This window comes from Penicillium atrosanguineum, assembly GCF_028827265.1.
Source record: "Penicillium atrosanguineum strain IBT 20685 chromosome Unknown utg000004l_segment0_segment0, whole genome shotgun sequence".
NCBI lineage: Eukaryota > Fungi > Ascomycota > Eurotiomycetes > Eurotiales > Aspergillaceae > Penicillium > Penicillium atrosanguineum.
Window position 1 is genome coordinate 1,284,572 of NW_026623136.1, and position 16,474 is coordinate 1,301,045.

At 47.3% G+C, this 16,474-nt stretch overlaps 5 protein-coding genes across 5 annotated transcripts; 2 read left to right on the plus strand and 3 right to left on the minus strand.

Annotated features, from left to right (window-relative positions):
• Nucleotides 1-404: 404 nt before the first annotated feature.
• Nucleotides 405-1,977, minus strand: N7443_005792 (uncharacterized protein; the record flags this gene model as incomplete). Its single annotated transcript, XM_056885848.1, has 3 exons — nucleotides 405-1,292; nucleotides 1,345-1,584; nucleotides 1,633-1,977. The coding sequence occupies 3 exons, from the start codon at nucleotides 1,975-1,977 to the stop codon at nucleotides 405-407; spliced, it is 1,473 nt and encodes a 490-aa protein (XP_056741296.1).
• A 588-nt stretch (nucleotides 1,978-2,565) lies between these two features.
• Nucleotides 2,566-4,066, plus strand: N7443_005793 (uncharacterized protein; the record flags this gene model as incomplete). Its single annotated transcript, XM_056885849.1, has 3 exons — nucleotides 2,566-2,738; nucleotides 2,789-3,025; nucleotides 3,079-4,066. The coding sequence occupies 3 exons, from the start codon at nucleotides 2,566-2,568 to the stop codon at nucleotides 4,064-4,066; spliced, it is 1,398 nt and encodes a 465-aa protein (XP_056741297.1).
• A 2,422-nt stretch (nucleotides 4,067-6,488) lies between these two features.
• N7443_005794 (uncharacterized protein) lies at nucleotides 6,489-7,709 on the plus strand (the record flags this gene model as incomplete). Its single annotated transcript, XM_056885850.1, has 2 exons — nucleotides 6,489-6,585; nucleotides 6,637-7,709. 2 exons carry the CDS (start codon nucleotides 6,489-6,491, stop codon nucleotides 7,707-7,709), a joined length of 1,170 nt encoding a protein of 389 aa, XP_056741298.1.
• Nucleotides 7,710-9,641: 1,932 nt separating this feature from the next.
• N7443_005795 (uncharacterized protein) lies at nucleotides 9,642-12,531 on the minus strand (the record flags this gene model as incomplete). Its single annotated transcript, XM_056885851.1, has 3 exons — nucleotides 9,642-11,724; nucleotides 11,775-12,287; nucleotides 12,335-12,531. The coding sequence occupies 3 exons, from the start codon at nucleotides 12,529-12,531 to the stop codon at nucleotides 9,642-9,644; spliced, it is 2,793 nt and encodes a 930-aa protein (XP_056741299.1).
• Nucleotides 12,532-13,687: 1,156 nt separating this feature from the next.
• Nucleotides 13,688-16,228, minus strand: N7443_005796 (uncharacterized protein; the record flags this gene model as incomplete). Its single annotated transcript, XM_056885852.1, has 1 exon — nucleotides 13,688-16,228. One exon carries the CDS (start codon nucleotides 16,226-16,228, stop codon nucleotides 13,688-13,690), a length of 2,541 nt encoding a protein of 846 aa, XP_056741300.1.
• Between the last annotated feature and the right edge of the window lie 246 nt (nucleotides 16,229-16,474).

The window sequence follows — 16,474 nt, forward strand, 5'->3', positions numbered from 1 at the left end:
GTTCCTGCTTTACACGATCAATGCGGATCACATCTACCCAGGCAGGTGTGGGTCCTGTTTCTTCCATCTTCAGCAAGCCACAAAGTAGTACAGTGCGGGACCTATAACATAGTTTGTAGGAGAGGCGACTGCTGATCATTGCATAATAGTCATTTTAAATGATGATAGGATGGAAGAAAACGATGCTCAGGGGGCGGGATTTTTTCACATATTGAACATCCTGCTGACCGCCCATTCCTCACATCTACCATGGTAGTTCATCACGCTTCCTCCTTATACCAATACCGCTGGACTTTACTATTAATTATATATCTGTATGCAGGCAATTCGTAGGGCTCTAGCGTCTGCAAAGAAACTTTATGTATTCAGGAGAGGTTTTCGTCTGCTAATGATTTCTTCCAAGATTATTGTTGGATCAAGGAACACATCCATGCTCCTCCACGGCTTAAAGCACAAATCCGACCAGGGCCGCTTCGCCAGAGTCCGAGTCCAAGGAAAACACCATTTGTGATATGGAACGTCCCGACGAGAGGAAAGCTCTCAACACCAGCGTCTTCTTCAAGAAGAACATCATACTTTTGTTGTTCAATTTCCTTTTGAACGACGTAGGTTGTTTTCCCGTGTTTCAGACGAGGGTCCCGCATGCCCTGAAGAAGTGAGACCCACTCCTCCTGTGTGACCTGATCTCCAAATAAGATCCCGCTCCCCTTGCCACTGCGAATTGGCTTGAGAAGATAGCTGTCCTTGATGCAGACGTCTGCTTGGCAGCTGGACATGAAACGCTCCAATTTGTCTGACCCGGGGATAATGGTGTGGACGAGTCCCCGATTAAGTATCTCGGCTTGGCGCGAAGAGAGCACGTCTCGAGCAACCAGTGAATCGAGCTCTTCCAGAACTAAACCTAACAAGCGTTTGTCATGAACAAGAAACACAGTACGTAGGTCGTTGAAACTCCTGAGGCTGATTTGCTGAAGCATTTCAAAGCTCATAGCAAGCAATTCTCGTTGGTAGAGTTCCAGTCCTAGCTGAAGTACTTCTTCTAAACACTCACCGACATCATTAAAAATTGTCGGCTGCTTAGTATCTGCCCCAGACAGACAGTACAGCTTATATCCCCCTGGAGCTGCAGCAGGTACCAATCGAAGACTCTCGGGGGGAATGACTTTAACATCCATCCCCAGGTAACGCTGTGCATACGGAACGAACATGTGGATATCGAATCCAGCTTCCTTCCCCTTGACCAGATGCAAGGGGAGTGAAGAATCGAAAAGGCTTCTCAATCCAGTAATGACCTGTAGTGTATCAGACTGGCGTCTCTTATATAAAAGCAGGCGATGATCTAACATTTTGTGGGTCTGTGGCTCCTTTGATACCGTATTCCTCGAGGCCCATATTGAGAAGGGCTTGCTGGCCAAATGCAGTAAAGAGGAATCCATGCATACAGAACCTAGCATTGATCTCACAGATGCGATAGTTCTCAATTTGTTCAGGGTCTTCAGAGGATTCAAGCAGAAAGTCGGGCCTCCAAGAGCCTTGATGGAATCTGAATGGATGAAGTACATGCTTCTCTTGTTGTTGCATCCACTGGGCCCTTTAGCAAAAATGCACATTATGTTAAGGGTTCGAACTCACTTGTAACAGCTGTTCCTCCACTGGTTCGATCGGCATCCGCTCTGGAAAACGAGCCCCAACGTCGGACCACCATCTTTCCACAATATCAGTGACTGCTAGGACCAAAGCCTGGCCAAGCTCTGCTATCTGGCGTTGGTGAGCTTCATTCCCAAGTATTGGATAAGGCGCCGATTTCTGGTGGGCATCGCCGACCCACGTCTCCCGAGGACTACACTTCTCGAGCTCGTGATGATACTTCTTAAGTAGAGCAGATCGAGCCTCGGCGTCAATGTCTGCTGGATGAGAGAGATCTCTACCATTTGGGGGAAAGCAGACACTATGGAAACGGTTCATTGGCTTCTTCATCGTTGCGCTTGGGGTGGTATAAAGGTATTTTTAAGCGGACATGATACTCTGGGGGCTTCATTTCCTTTAAGTGCTGCTCTAATAGACACATCCTTGGTGTCTCAAGTCAAATACACCTGTATTGATTGCGTAAAGCTTCGTACAACTCAGGAATACAGATAATGAAGGGATTCACATCCCAGGTAAGGGATTTCTTCCTGGCCCCCACTAGCGCCACGCGCGTAGGTAGCTCATCAGGTCATCAGGTCAACCCCTGATGAGCTACACGCCTGTGCCACGCCACTAGTGAATAGCGCGCCCCACTTATATTCTCTCACTGTCACCTCTCGCTACTCCTTACGTAGTACCAGAAGCCACTTCACTCATGAGTACGTAACAAATATCGAGTTTCATTAATGCTCCAGACAGCCGATAGTATGTATTTGATATTGCGGTGAACACCCGGCAGGGCTGTGATCGCCACCCATAGAGATAGATAGCTGCATCCACCCCTTTTCTCTCTTCCTTCCCCTCATGCTCTGTCTCTCCCAGATTAGGTCTTCGTAGCATACATGGTCAAACGTGAATTTTACGTCCAATCTGAACATGATGAATGGGTTCCACTTGGGCGATGTTCTGGCCATCGCCAGTGTCCATCCTTTTTATTCCGCTACTCCGTATCCACCGAGAAGTGAAGATCTGCCTATTCTGCTGGCGAAGCACCGCGAGTCAGCAACAGACTTCAAGCTATCATCATTTCCATTGACATGGAAAGAAGCACTGTAAGCTCTTCCGCTTTCGTTTCCGTCGTCTGCATAGCTAAAAGTGCTAGCTACAAAGAGATCGTCAGACTGACCACTGATCGAGACACTCGGAATGGCTATCGACAGGCAACTTACATCAGTACGACTGGTGGGGGTTCTGGCAAAGGTTCTCCGATGGTTTTTGCAACGGATTCGCAGGAGACCCGTCAACAACGAGCAGCCATTGGGGCTCTCTTGCGGTCTTGTAGGATCACAGAGCCAGGAGATTGGATCATGACAATGCACGTTTCAGGGCATCTTTACAGGTAGTGTTTAAATTGTACCCTATATAGAAAAACCCTTCTCTTAACGTGGACAGGGCGTTGGATCTCATGGCTGAGGTGTTAGAGGGGTCTGGCGCCACAGTTCTGTGTGCTGGTAGCCAAATGGAACAGGACCAGATGGTTGAGACCCTCATTGAATACCGAGTGAATGCCATTGCCGGAGATGCAGGTCAAATCATGCAACTATCACGATACATCTCTACCCTCTCGGAGGACAAGAGAAGACAACTGCTGATCAACAAAGTACTATATACTTCGGAGCCGATGACCCCAGCCCAGCATAGCTTTTTAAGTTCTGTCTTTCCCGATGTAGCTGTCTCTTCAGTGATTGGTAGTGCTGAGGCTGGGCCTTGGGCCGTTTCGCCAGCCAAACTGACAGAGGCAACAAAGGCGGAGCACTATGCCGACTTTGTGTATGACCAGCGTCTGATGCATCTTGAAGTATTCCCTTCCGCTATTGAAGACAATCAAGACCCATGCATTGTCGATGCTCAGCCTCTTCCCGATGGCGAAAAAGGGCTGCTTGTGCAAACCTCGCTGCAAAGAATGCGACATCCTCTCATCCGCTATGTCTGTGGTGATGTTTGCTCGCTCCACCCCTTGCCAGAATCGATCAAAGCCGAAATCTCACCAGAGGATGCGTCTCACTACAAAATCGCGCGGATATATGGACGCGATCGAAGAATCAGTTTTGATTGGTACGGGGAGTATTTTGAATTCCCAATTGTCCAAGAGGCGATGCGAATTGAGTCATGGGGGATCTTACAGTATCAAATCATCCGGAGGTATGATGAAGGGGATAAGAACAATCTCGGCATTGTTCTTGAGCTGCGTGTGCTGCGGCACAATGAACCAGGTACGATTAGTGAAGAAGAATTGACACGGGAGTTACGAAAACTCTTCTGGGTCTTTGAGAACAACGAAGAACTGTTCGATTTGCGTTATCTCTTTGACTATGCAGGATTCGTCAGAAGCACTACGGGACGGAAGGTGATCAATTTCATCGACCAAACACAAGTCTAGATTAGCCAAAGCATCCTAGTGAAAATTGAATCGCTTCATAAACTATCAAGTGGAGACAGAAATCAGATGCTGCCTGCTCTTCCGCCTGACTTGAAGCTCTTCTGCATGTTGGAAAGTTGGATATATGTCAAGTGTCAAGGATCTAGTTACAATTGTCAAACATGTATGTACTAGGCACTACATACAAATTTATGTATTCTCAAGTGCTAGAGAAAACTCCAAGTTAACAACCCAGATCATTGCGGCAGTACACTAGAGCATTCACGGTCCATTCTGAATGAAGAAAAGAAAGAAGATTCACGTATGTCCTATTTGCTAATATGAGCGAAGTAGGTAACGTATTCCACCGTCTTCCCGCCCACCCATTTAATTTTCGCGTCTCCATGTCTTCCTACTTAGTTTAATCACCCACCATGCCACCAATTCGTTCTAAATCTAAGCAAAATTCTATCGTTCAGGAAGGTAGGATCGAACTTGCAATTCAGGCTATTCAGAATAAGACAATATTGTCTACCAGGGCCGCTGCAAGTGTCTATGGCGTACTGCGTTCCACGCTACGCGACCGCGTCAAGGGCCATGCTTTTCGGTGGCGGTGCAGCCCCTAGGCACTTTGCTATGGAAGTATTGGCCAACTTATTGCTCGCAGCCCGCGGCACTGATACGGTCGGCTCTAATTGGGCTACTAGATATATTAGCCGGACACCGTCTATTCAAATACGCTTCTCACGTTAGTATAACTATCGATGTACAGAGCAAGAGAATTCCTAGGTACTACGCGTATGGTTTTGTCTAGTAGAAGAAACTATATCGCGCTCTGGTATCGTGCCGAATGATATCTATAATTTTAATGAAACTGGCTTCGCAATGGGCCTTATTTTTACCGCAAAAGTGTTTAAAAGGGCTAAATACTATAGCCGTCGATCTATCTTATAGCTAGGTAATCGCGAGTGGGTGACTACGGTCGAAATAGTTAATACTTTAGGCTAGGCTTTGCCGCCAATAATTATATTTAAAGGCAAACGATTTATAGAATCCTAGTTCTATATTAATATCCCTAGTAATTAGCGTATCGAGGTTAGCGATAATAGGTGAACTACTGATACTATTAGTCTTCAATAGCTTAAAAAAACTGTTTATTCGTTTAATAACTAACTAGCTAGCGATATAGTCGGTATTCCTCGATAGTTATGGAAGCCACCTTACGCCTGAATTTAATCAACTCTACACGAAGAACGATATTATACCTCTAAAAATACCTACGTATAGCTCATACCTATTATAACTACTAGATATTGGCTATTTTATAGTTCTAAAGCGATTATATAGTCGCTTAGTCGACTAGCAAATACGTCTAGGAATTAACCTTATTGATAAGCTTAATTTCCTTATAGCATATCTACGCGCGCTAGAATATCTTTCAGAATAAAACTATTATAAATGCATTTAAAGCGACCGGTTTAGTCCTATTAGATCCGGAATCAGTGCTATTGAAGCTTAATATTGTGGTTTAGTCACCTACACCAGAAAAGGAACGACCTACTAGCAGATCAAGTATTTATTGCCCTAAAATACCTAAGACTCTTATATAGCTTTCAAAATATACTAAATCGGCCAAGAAGCTATTAAAAAGTCGATCGGAAAGCCCACTAACGCCTACCAAAGATATCACCAATTAAGCATATAAAGTATGTCAATCGGTAATGTAAAATATGCTTCTTAGAGAAAAAGGTCAAGGATCTACGCGCTACGAACAAGAAGCAGGTACAAAAAAAAATCTTTATCTAGACGACAGATAAAACGCGCTGAAGGTACGGTAATTACTGAAGCCCATAAGCAAGGCATTAATCTACTAGGTGGTTTAGAAGGTGGTGGGGAGTCCTCCGTACTACCTACCCAGACGGCTTTCTAACAGACGATAATATAAATTCAGTGTATGCGGAACGCATGGTCATAAGGCTAATAGATGACCGGATAGGGTTTAAATTGAATACAAAGGCGTTGTGGTTATTTAAATGCTTCATGAATAAAGAAATAAGTGGTTAGGTGGACGGGAAGACGGTGTGGGCGGAAAGGCGGTGGAATACGTTACAGGTCGATAAAAAATCCCCCTCATCTCAACCCAGATTCCACTGATGATCTTAATGTTTTCATTTCTCTCTTCTTGGGGGACCATAGGCCCACAAATTTCGATTCCTAATCCAATAATAAAGCAGGATATGGAAGGAGTACCCGGCTTTAATAGTCTGTTTATCCTTGCATTAGGGTCTTAGGTCTTACGAACTGCGGCATGCTGAAGATCACCCTTTTAAAATGCTGTACCAACGATCTTGCGGCCCTAGCCTTGCCTTTTTAGTATAGATGAAGTCCCTACAGCCTTTCCACTAAGCTAAGTTTAAATGCTCGATCAAAAATTTCAGTCGACATGAGGGATATCCATTCCACAAGTGAGGCCCCAGGCCTCAGCTGGCGATCTTCTAAACTGTTCATCCTCTCGACAATCGCAATCGCGCTGTTCGCGGGTTTGTATACCCCCCTGCCTCCTGGTCGAGTGAATGGCTGACAGGAAATAGAAACATTCCTCTATGGCTTCCTTGTGCCTATGTTGCCATACATCTTTCGAACGCGACTACATGTGAATCAAGCCAAAATTCAGGAACTAACGTCACTTGTGCTCGCCGTGCATGGAATGGTCTCGGTTATTTCAGGTCCCATCATCGGCCACTTTGCAGATAAAACCTCGAATCGCAAGGTCCCACTACTACTATCACTTTTCGCGTGTACAGTCGGTACTAGCATGATCGCTTGCTCAAGCTCACTTGCTATGCTCTTTATTGGCCGTGTGATGCAAGGTATTGCTGGATCCTCAGTGTGGATTATTGGCTTCGCGACCGTGGCTGCTACCGTGGGTGGAGATAATATGGGTAAGGTCGAGGGTATAATGATGTCCTTCCTCTATTCTGGATTGATAGGAGGCCCGTTCATTTCTGGTCTGCTCTTAGAGTATGTGGGCTATTGGTTGACATGGTCGCTACCGCTCTTGCTTCTCTGTATAGATTTCTGCGCACGTCTAGTCATGATCGAGAGACGTCTAGTCCTGATCGAGAGCCGACCTGTGGAGCTTTCCAGTAGCAGGCGAGAATCGACAGAATCAAGAACGTGTGATGCTACTAGCCCGTTCCTCGCTCCACGCGAAAACCCTCAAACTCGGTCTACTGCAGGGAATTTCTGGCGTATTATCCTCACTGATAATAGAGCGCTGACTGCGTTGTTTGTTGCTGTATCGACAACAACGGTTGGCACAAGTTTCCATGCTACGCTCCCCATTCATGTACAGGAAACATTCGGCTGGGGCTCAGGAAAAAGTGGGACATTGTTTGCTTTTCTCATTATGCCAACTCTCCTGGTCAGTCCATTGGCAGGATGGTTGCGCGATCGTTTTGGTGTGCGGTATCCTGCCATGGCATCTGCGGCTTTTCAAGCAGTGATGTTTGGGCTCTTGGGCCTTGCCGGTACCGATTTACTCCCTTGGAGTAGTGCTCAGACCGGAGGTGGCACGTTGTACACGGGCTGCATTCTCGCCATCGGCGTAGCGCGGCCATTCACGACAAACGTAGGCCCCGTCGAACTTTCCGGTCAGTGCTAATTTATTCGGACCTCGCGCTCACTGTTGACTTTTGACAGCCATTGTGAGAGGGTATCAAGAGAAGTCACCCGGTATCTTTGGACCCGAAGGGGGATGTCCCGTGTTTTCTCTCTTGATGATGTTGCTGCGTCGCTAGGGACGGTTCTGGGTCCAATAATTGGTGGTTTTCTTAAAGAATATACCGGATATATCTATATGTGCTGGACTTGGAGTAAGTCGTGTCTTCGACGCAATGTATGCTTTTTTTAACTCGATTCAGGCGTTTTATACACCACTCTTGCTATTCTTGTCATGTTTTTTCTTGGCAGAAGATGAGAAGGAGAGAAATAAAACGAGGTAAGGGGCACTTCGTTGTGTTTTTGGAGAGAGTACGAAAAAGAGTCGTGTCTACGGGATCTGGAAGTCTATATGACTGGACAGCTGCCTACGGCTGTAAGGCAACCAGACTTTTAAAGTGTATCATAGTGCTTTTGAGGCATATTTCACCACTATAAGAATATATTCTTCATCAATCATAGACTGCTGAGTCTAGATATTAACGCACCGCGTAATCTACGCTACTTGCTGTAATTCTTGTACCTTATTAACTAAGCGGTTACTCAGTACACCGGGGGCCTTGCATGGAGTCGTTGCGGTGTCCTTCGGTTGCACTATCTGCTGTGTATTAGCTAGGTGATTACCGATGCCTGTCGATTTGAGAGGGCTTTGTCGTTCTGAATTCTATCGACAATCTAAGTATTTTTCGGTCAGATCTGCGTCCACGGGAGATATGTGCTCGGTTAGCGATCGATCCTGACGAAATGGCATTTCAGCGGTGTACTAACAGCTACACTTGATCGGGAAACTCATGCATGCTGATGCACCAGGCGGCCGTGGTTTCACAAAGCTGAGCGAACCGCAGGATGTGGTTAGCTCACGGTGGCACGGAAACGCTTTGACCTCCACTTCGAGGCGACTCGCACCGCCCCGCTATGGCAGGGCCTGCAAGGTTTCACGACAGGAATGAACAAAATATGAGAAGTGGGTCCATTTATAGGTGAGAATGTGCGCTACATCTGCTTGTTCCCAAACGGGAAGTGTCTGTATTTCAAAAACGTACTGTAGGCCAGCGTGAGGCTGCAGCCACAAGCAAGCACTACTAACTAGTCCTTCATAAGCCCCTTTATATTCCAGAGCCTGAATGCATAGGATATTTTGTCTGCGGCACACTTCTCGCCTTAGAGCTGTTAACCAGAATGAGGATTATCTTGGAGTTCCCGAAATACTTCGTGACAAACAATCTTTACTGTTCCCATCAAGCTGAAGATACGCCAACACGAACATAATCGTTCGCTTGTAGGCAGGAGCAGTCTGTCTTTATCGCCGGGATCCAGGTGTAGAAAGAAGCTAGTTACTAGAACAGGGTGTGGCGTCGCGACACCGGTTCCCGTGAATTTCACACCAATACAGACGATTAAGGGATTCTGCTGTGTAAAAACTGCTTTTGTAAGGCTAATATGGCAGACTATAATAGAGTAGAGGCCGCTCCCTACATGCGAAATGGGTTTGTAGGGATGAAGGCATCATACATCTTCGAAAAGTAAGCCAAACTTGCAATAAAATGGAAATTGGAAGAAATGGAAGTTAAGCTGGATTGTAGCTTCTCCATCATAAGAAAGTACACTGACCAAGATTATTAAGGTAATTTGCACTCTCCTGTAAACTTTTGATAAGAAAATTTGTTCGACCAAGCTTGTACATACGAGATAAAGTCTTGCCCCGAGTGCGGGCGAGCTTCGGTAGATCCCATGTAAATATAATTGGAAGGAGTCCCATTCAGCGACGATTCACCACAGCGCAAACTCGAAAAGTGATGGAAGGATGTAGTGTACAGAATATTATCATTAGATATACAGGAAATCTACTTGAAGTGTCAAGTTATCGAAAGGTTAGCTATACAAGGATAGCGACAAGACCCCACGCAACGAAGCCCAGCAAGCCTGGTTGAGCGGCTCGGAGGGATGCTGTGCCATTGAAAACAGGAGCCACAGATGCAGCCGTGGAAGAATGATAAGCAGAAGAGCTGGCAGCTGTAACTAGTGTGAAAGAGGCTACCGCTGCTTTGGCGGTGCTAGGAGTATGCGAAGCTCCCGAGGACACACCGGAAGATCTAGAGGAAGCGCTCAAAACCCCACCCTTGCCATTTGAGACCATGCCAGTTACCACTGCACCAGAGACAGCCTGAGAGTTATCTTGATGGCTCACGCCTTCATTCTCGTCACCGATGGTAGATTCGGTAGCAGTGCTTTCGGAGACATTGCTGCCTGCGGAGACAGTATTTGGCTTTGGGACACCAGTTTTGTTTGCCGAGATAGCATTCGTAGCGGCCGTCACTTTGACTTCTTCATAGCTAGTTTCAGTAGGAGCGCTATCAGGTCTACCGCTACCTGCGGAGGCGTTGGATGATTCTGAGACACCTGTCTTGTCTGACGCGATCGAATCGGTAGCAATCACTGTGCTGGCCTTCTCGGAGCCTGCAAAGCTAGCATTCTCAGGCTCACCAGGTACTGCAGTGGATTTTGTGGTTTCCACACCAGTTTCAGTAGGGGTAGAGCTCGAAATCGTCGGGATGGGTCCGGCAGAAATGACAGTAGTGCCAGCGACCACGGTTTGGATGCTGATATACGTCGTCTGAGAGCGCTCTGGGCAGTTCGTTACCGTGGCAGCGCACGAGGTTATAGTAATCGTCCGGGTTGTCAGGATTGTGGAGGTATATGAGCCATCGTCGGAATCGGGGGCTGTAGTTGGATACGATCCTTCAGCTTCGGCGACAGGGCAGACTGTAGTTGAGACCACGATCGTCTCAGTTGTCACATAAGTGGTTTTGGCTGTGGCTGGGCAGTCGGTCACGGTTGATGGGCACGCGGTAATCGTGCTTGTTTGAGTTGTAAAGACTGTGGACGTGGTCAATTGAGATCTGGCTTGAGAGCTCGTGGGATCGTTTGTCGTTGTGGACGTTGGCGAGGCCGGTATCAGAGGCCCTGGCGAGCTGTTCGTCACATTGTAAATTGGGCTAGACGGTGCTGTGGTTGAGGCCTGTTCCGGCCCAGAGATTGAAATCGATGGTGATGTCGACGAAATGGAGAGATGAGGAAAAGTCCTTGAGGAATCGGTATAGGAGCTCGCAGAAGATACAGAGGCTTTGATCGATGTGGAAGTTGAAACTGCTGGAGAGACCGGAGGCACACCAGACGGAGAGGACCCTGATGCTGAGGGAATTCGTGCCGAAGAGCCTGCTGGCAAGGAGCCTGATGTCGTGGAGACTGGAACTGTGCTGGTAACACTGGAATGAGAGCTCGACACTGCAGGTCTTGTAAATGATGAACTGGGTGAGCTGCTGACAGACTGCAACGAGGTCGAGGAGCGAGTGTTCAAGGTTGAAGAGACGGCAATGGAAGAGACAGCGATTGAAGCGACAGGAGTTGACTGGGGAATAGAAATCGTAATTGTGGTGGGGGCCGTGAACGGGGTGCTATACGGTGTCGAGACCGGAGTAGAAGAGGCAGAAACAGAGCTAGAGACTGGAGTTGAGCGAACCAAGGGAGTTGAGGTGACCGAAGACCTTAACGGCGTGGAGCTGGCCACAGCAGAGGGCGAAGGAGTTGCACAAGTCACCGTCTGGAGATTAAAGTGGATATCTGCGATCTCCATATCTGGAAGGTAATCATAATCGTCGACAGTGCAAGTAACATATATGTTGACTATTACCGACGAGACAGTCGCATTCCAGGTGCCATTGATAGACATCCACCCACTGTCCGTAGTTGTCAGGCTATATGTCATATGGGCAAGATCCAGGAGAATGTCATTGTCGAGATCGACGATTTTGAAGTCAAAGAAGCAAGTCGGGATGTCCACTCCGTTGGCCACGGGTGACTTCAACCTCCACATCGCGCTAGCATGGTACGTTTGACCCGCCTGGGCATCCGCAATGGTCTGATTCAACTCGTAGTATGCATAATCACTAGGGATAAACCTATTGCACTAATTAGCTTGATCTTCGAGTCCAGTTCTGCCGTTCCTTACATGCATTGACCGCCACCCGGGGCATCATCGTCGATCGCATACGCATACCCTTCAGTGCTCCAATAGTCGTCAAAGTCATCTTTTGAGAAATCACCATCCTGTATCAGTTCACCAGTGGTTCTGAGAGTGGACGCAGCACACTGAGAGGTACAGATAATCTCAGGACCCTTAAAAGAGATCTCTTTGACCCGGACAATTCCAGAGCCGCCGGTGCAGACAGCTTGGAATTCCACAATGATTTCGGTTGCAGTGGATTGCCATTGTCCGAGCACATTTGTCCATCCGGATTCTCCTGCTGACTCAATTCTATAGGCATTGGTTATATAACTCGAACCATCATCGTGGATTGCATAGATGCTCAAGTCACAACGGAAATCGTCATCTGGAACGATCACGTCCCAGTAAAAGTCCATCTGGTAGTAGGGTCCAACATTGATATTGGACACGGCTTGCTGGAACGAGACGGTGCTCGAGTCAGAGGAATCGGCTGTAAACGGGATCTCTCTTTTCCCCCTCTAGTTAGACTATAACGAGAGATGCGGGAAGTTTGTTAGACTAACATGTACCCGCTGTCCGATCCGGACTTCGTGACGATGGTGTAGTCCTCTGACGCGGTCCAATCGGAATCGACAGCAAAGTCGCCATTAGTGATGTATTGCTGAGTGACTTGAGTGCAGACATCGATGTCCTTCGCCTGGGCATGAATGCCTTGTGCTAGAAGCACAGCGAGGGGCAGTAGCAACAGAGAAGGTCTCATTGACTATACGACCTCCACCACAGAAGGTGATTTAACGAATGTGATTGAAGAATAACGAACCAAACAAGTAAAAAGGGGAGGAATAAAAGCAAGTTCCTGCGAGGAATCACAGGTGCTCCCACTTGGTCTTGGTCTTTGCTAGATATAAATGGTCCATCGGCTCTAAACTCCGTTCCTGCGCTAGACGATTGCTAATTCTAGTTAAGGACCAATCTAGGCAAGCTTCTTTAGAGTGGTAGCCCGTTTTGGACTAGGCCAATGGGCTAGCGATTCTGGAGGCTCTGCTGGGAAAATTTAGCCGACCAGGTTACCAGTTCCAAGGCCGTTAAATAACAACAAGGAAGAATTCACTCAGCAAACGAAGCACATCGTCATCCTCTTTCGAGATCTTAGCCAACATGAAGCGTTTTCAAAGAAAGTCTGATTCCATTAAGGGACCCACATTCGAGGCCCTCCAGTCGTTTGCTTCAGCTCGGACTTATCCGATGCTTAGTACCGCTAACTTTTGCCAATCACATTCATGAACTCTGGCACCACGCCCCTGAAAGTTTTCTTACACAGCCCGACCCAGAAGATAATCTAGATATTTCTAGATAGCCGACCGTAACTTGATCTCTCGAAGATATTAGAAGTCATTTCATGTAATAGATTGGAAGATAACCAAACGGAGGCCTAAAGGAGCTCTGAGAAATGGCTACAAAGATATCAATAAACAATGATCTGAGTAATTACATGTGCAGGCCCACTTAGATCATCTAGTTCTCGAAGGAGCCATGGAGGCGCGTCATCCCAGCTGAATTGTGGGGGCCGTACGCTGATTAATAGGAAGATTTTCCCGAAATGTGCTTGAAACTTCATTGCTTGTTCATTGGTGACTCGAGCGCCAAGATCGTCAAAAGGCCCGAGAAAAAGTGCGAAAAAACTTTCTATAGGGTGACGTGACAAAGGGAAAAATCTATCGAAACTAAATAGTCATGTTGCATATCAACAAGCAATCACTGTGTGGCTTTGCAGCTGGTGCAGTAATTGAGCGTAATATGACAGGAGTTTGAAAGGTACGTGGATCCGCATTTTTCGGCACTGTCATTTTCGAACATATACTCAACACTAGTAAACTCGTCAGATCGGATCCCCGGAATCTTTGAGGGTTATTGACTTACGCAGCCTTAATCTGCCGTCCCGTCATACCGAAACCATAGTCATCGTTATCGCATGTAAACATGGCGGCGCATCCCGCCTTGCCAAAAGTTGCATCCACGATAATGCCACTTTCAATATTGGCCGTGTAGGATGTGTACGCCGAGTAGATTGTGTCATCAACGTACTGTTCATAAGCTCTCGTACAGGCGTCGTCGATACTGTGGCATTCGCCTGAGCCTTTGTCGTTGCCACTGGTTTGGGTTGGCGACGGGGTTTGCAATGTCACGGGAGTGCCAACGCCCTCTGTGGCCGAATCGGTGATGATTTGCGACGGATACGAGAGAATTTCGCCATCTGTTTCAGTGGTAATATAGGGGACTGGGGTTGCTGTAGGGGTAGTCGGAGTAAAGCTCGGCGTTAGCGTGATCGTGGATGGGAAGCTGGTGTATTGCCAGCACTGCCCTGAGATGAGCGAGGCTGTAGCCCAGTAGGTTTGGCTCTCGGTGATTGTTGAACATTCACAGTAAGGCGTGCTAACACTGGGTCCTCCTTGGTTGTAACAAATGTAAGAGCTAGCAGTTGGCGATATTATTGGCGTTGCGGAAGTAGTTGACGGTTTGGGAGACGATGTCGTTGCCAATGATGACAGCACCTTCGAAGATGAGCTAGTTCCGGGAGACGTGAATGCTCCTGAAAATGAGACTGCTCCTGAAGAGGTCACTGCCAGCGAAGATGAGGCCCCCGAAGAAGAAGATACACTGGAAGAAGACCCTGTCCCTGGCCCTGATGACGAGGTCATGGATCTAATCGTTGATATTCCAGAAGACGAGGGTGGTGATGTGGGAGGCGTCGTTGATGTAGTAGAGCCACCTGAGCCAGTGGAAGAAGTCTCTGGAATATAAGGAATTGACGAAGCAAAAGTCGAGTACGTAGATGCAAGCTTGGTGGTCCTTCTGACCTTGCAGGATCCAGCCTCGGTAGTAGTGGTCATCATGGAGGTCGGGGAAGCATTGCAGGCAGTAGCAGTACTGCAAGTAACTGTGGTAGTTGTGCTAGTTGAAGGAGAGGCAGAACCATCATTCCCGGTAGAGAATGTTGGAACAAGGATAGTCGTTGTAGTGCAGTCCGAGAATGTTGTGCTTGAGGTGCAAGACGAGGTGGAAGAAGAAGTCGAGGATTTAGATTCTGAAGACGAATTTTCATCGTTGTCATCCTTTATCTTATTCTCCAGATCGGTTACAATATCGCTGATTTCATTCAGATACTCAGCACCTTTCTTGATTGTACCCTCGACGTCATCTGTGACATCGGATACATCATCCGGAATCGTTTTAATCATGCTGTCGGCAATTGGCTCAATGCAGCTAAGGGCATCCTGCACAATGCTTGTAGCTTCATTCACCGCACCTGCAGCTATATTGGCTGCACTAGAGGCGAGGCTTCCAATTGCACCGAAGAGGGACCTCTTTCTAAGAGAGCCGGAGCAAGGAGACCTGCTCGAGGCGTAGTTAACCTTAGACAAGTAATCCTCAGACTCTTTCTCCACATCCTCAAGATTGCTCTTATATGTTCCAGGATCCGTCTTGAGCTGGCCGATGTTGTTGTAAAAGCCTTTCAAAAAAAATGCAATGTCTGTAGCGTCCGAGTTTGCGGCTGTTCCGGTAACAGTACCTGAGGGAAGAACAGTCAAAGTGCCCCAAGGCTGTGAAAATGGTGAAGCTGTGGCACCAAACTCAATGATAGCAGACTCTGTAGCCGAAGCGCTACCACTCGGGGTAACTGAGTTGAGATACGGAGCATTTGAAAGATCAGCCGACGAGTATGTATATGAAGGCAGCTGAGAAGAGCTCGTGCCTCTTGCGGGAGATGAGCTGAGAACTGATGTTGTCGCAGAAGCAGATTTACTTTTTCCAGAAGATAATAATGATGAAGCAGTAGCAGAAGAGACACTGCTTGCGCTAGGAACCGAGCTCGATGAGCCCACCAAGGGGGTAGTGGATAACATTGGCAAGCGTGAGCTGGAAGGTCCAACTGTACTTGAAGATGGGTCAAAGTTGGAATTGGTCGGGGCTGAGATGCTAGAGCTGCTGACTGCTGAGCGACTTGTGATCGGGACCAGTCGCGTGGAGCTGGCCTTTGTACTCGATGTATGAGTTGAATGGGCGGGTGTAGAAAGGCTCGATATGCCAGTAGCAGAAATACTAGGGCTTGCAGAAGAAAACTTCGATAAACTTGAGCTTTTTGTGAAAAACGGAGTAGAGCTTTGGGACGAATGAATAGGGCTATACTGGATCACAGGAATCATGCCATCGTTGACTGTGACAACTGTTGTGAGCCGCTCTCGATAATTGTGCTTGCTGTCAAAGCTGCTTAAAGGTGTCGAGGAGGCCGGTGTTAACAAAGGTGTCGACACGCTCGGGGGAGGTGTCGTGGTAAAGTCAACGAATGGGGCAAATCCATGGGACACGGTGAGGACAGTAGTGATGGTTGTAGTCCAATCCGCACGGACTCCCTGCATGAGGGAAAGAAGGAGCAAGGCATTCCCCTTAGAAAGCATTTTGATGATGCCAAAATTTCGATTAACAGTAAAAAACAATGCCTGGGGAGATAAAAGAAAAGTCCTTCTTATAAATGTTTCTTTGTTCGGGGCCAATTCCAGGGACGGGTCTATGACATCCAGACGGGCCAGTGAAACCTAACGTATCTTATATGGTGAGGTTCTATGCGCTTTACTATTCTTAAAGCTTATTCCCGGCCAGATCTTAGGTCCCGCCTTGGTACTGCGCTGATGTGGGGGCGAGTT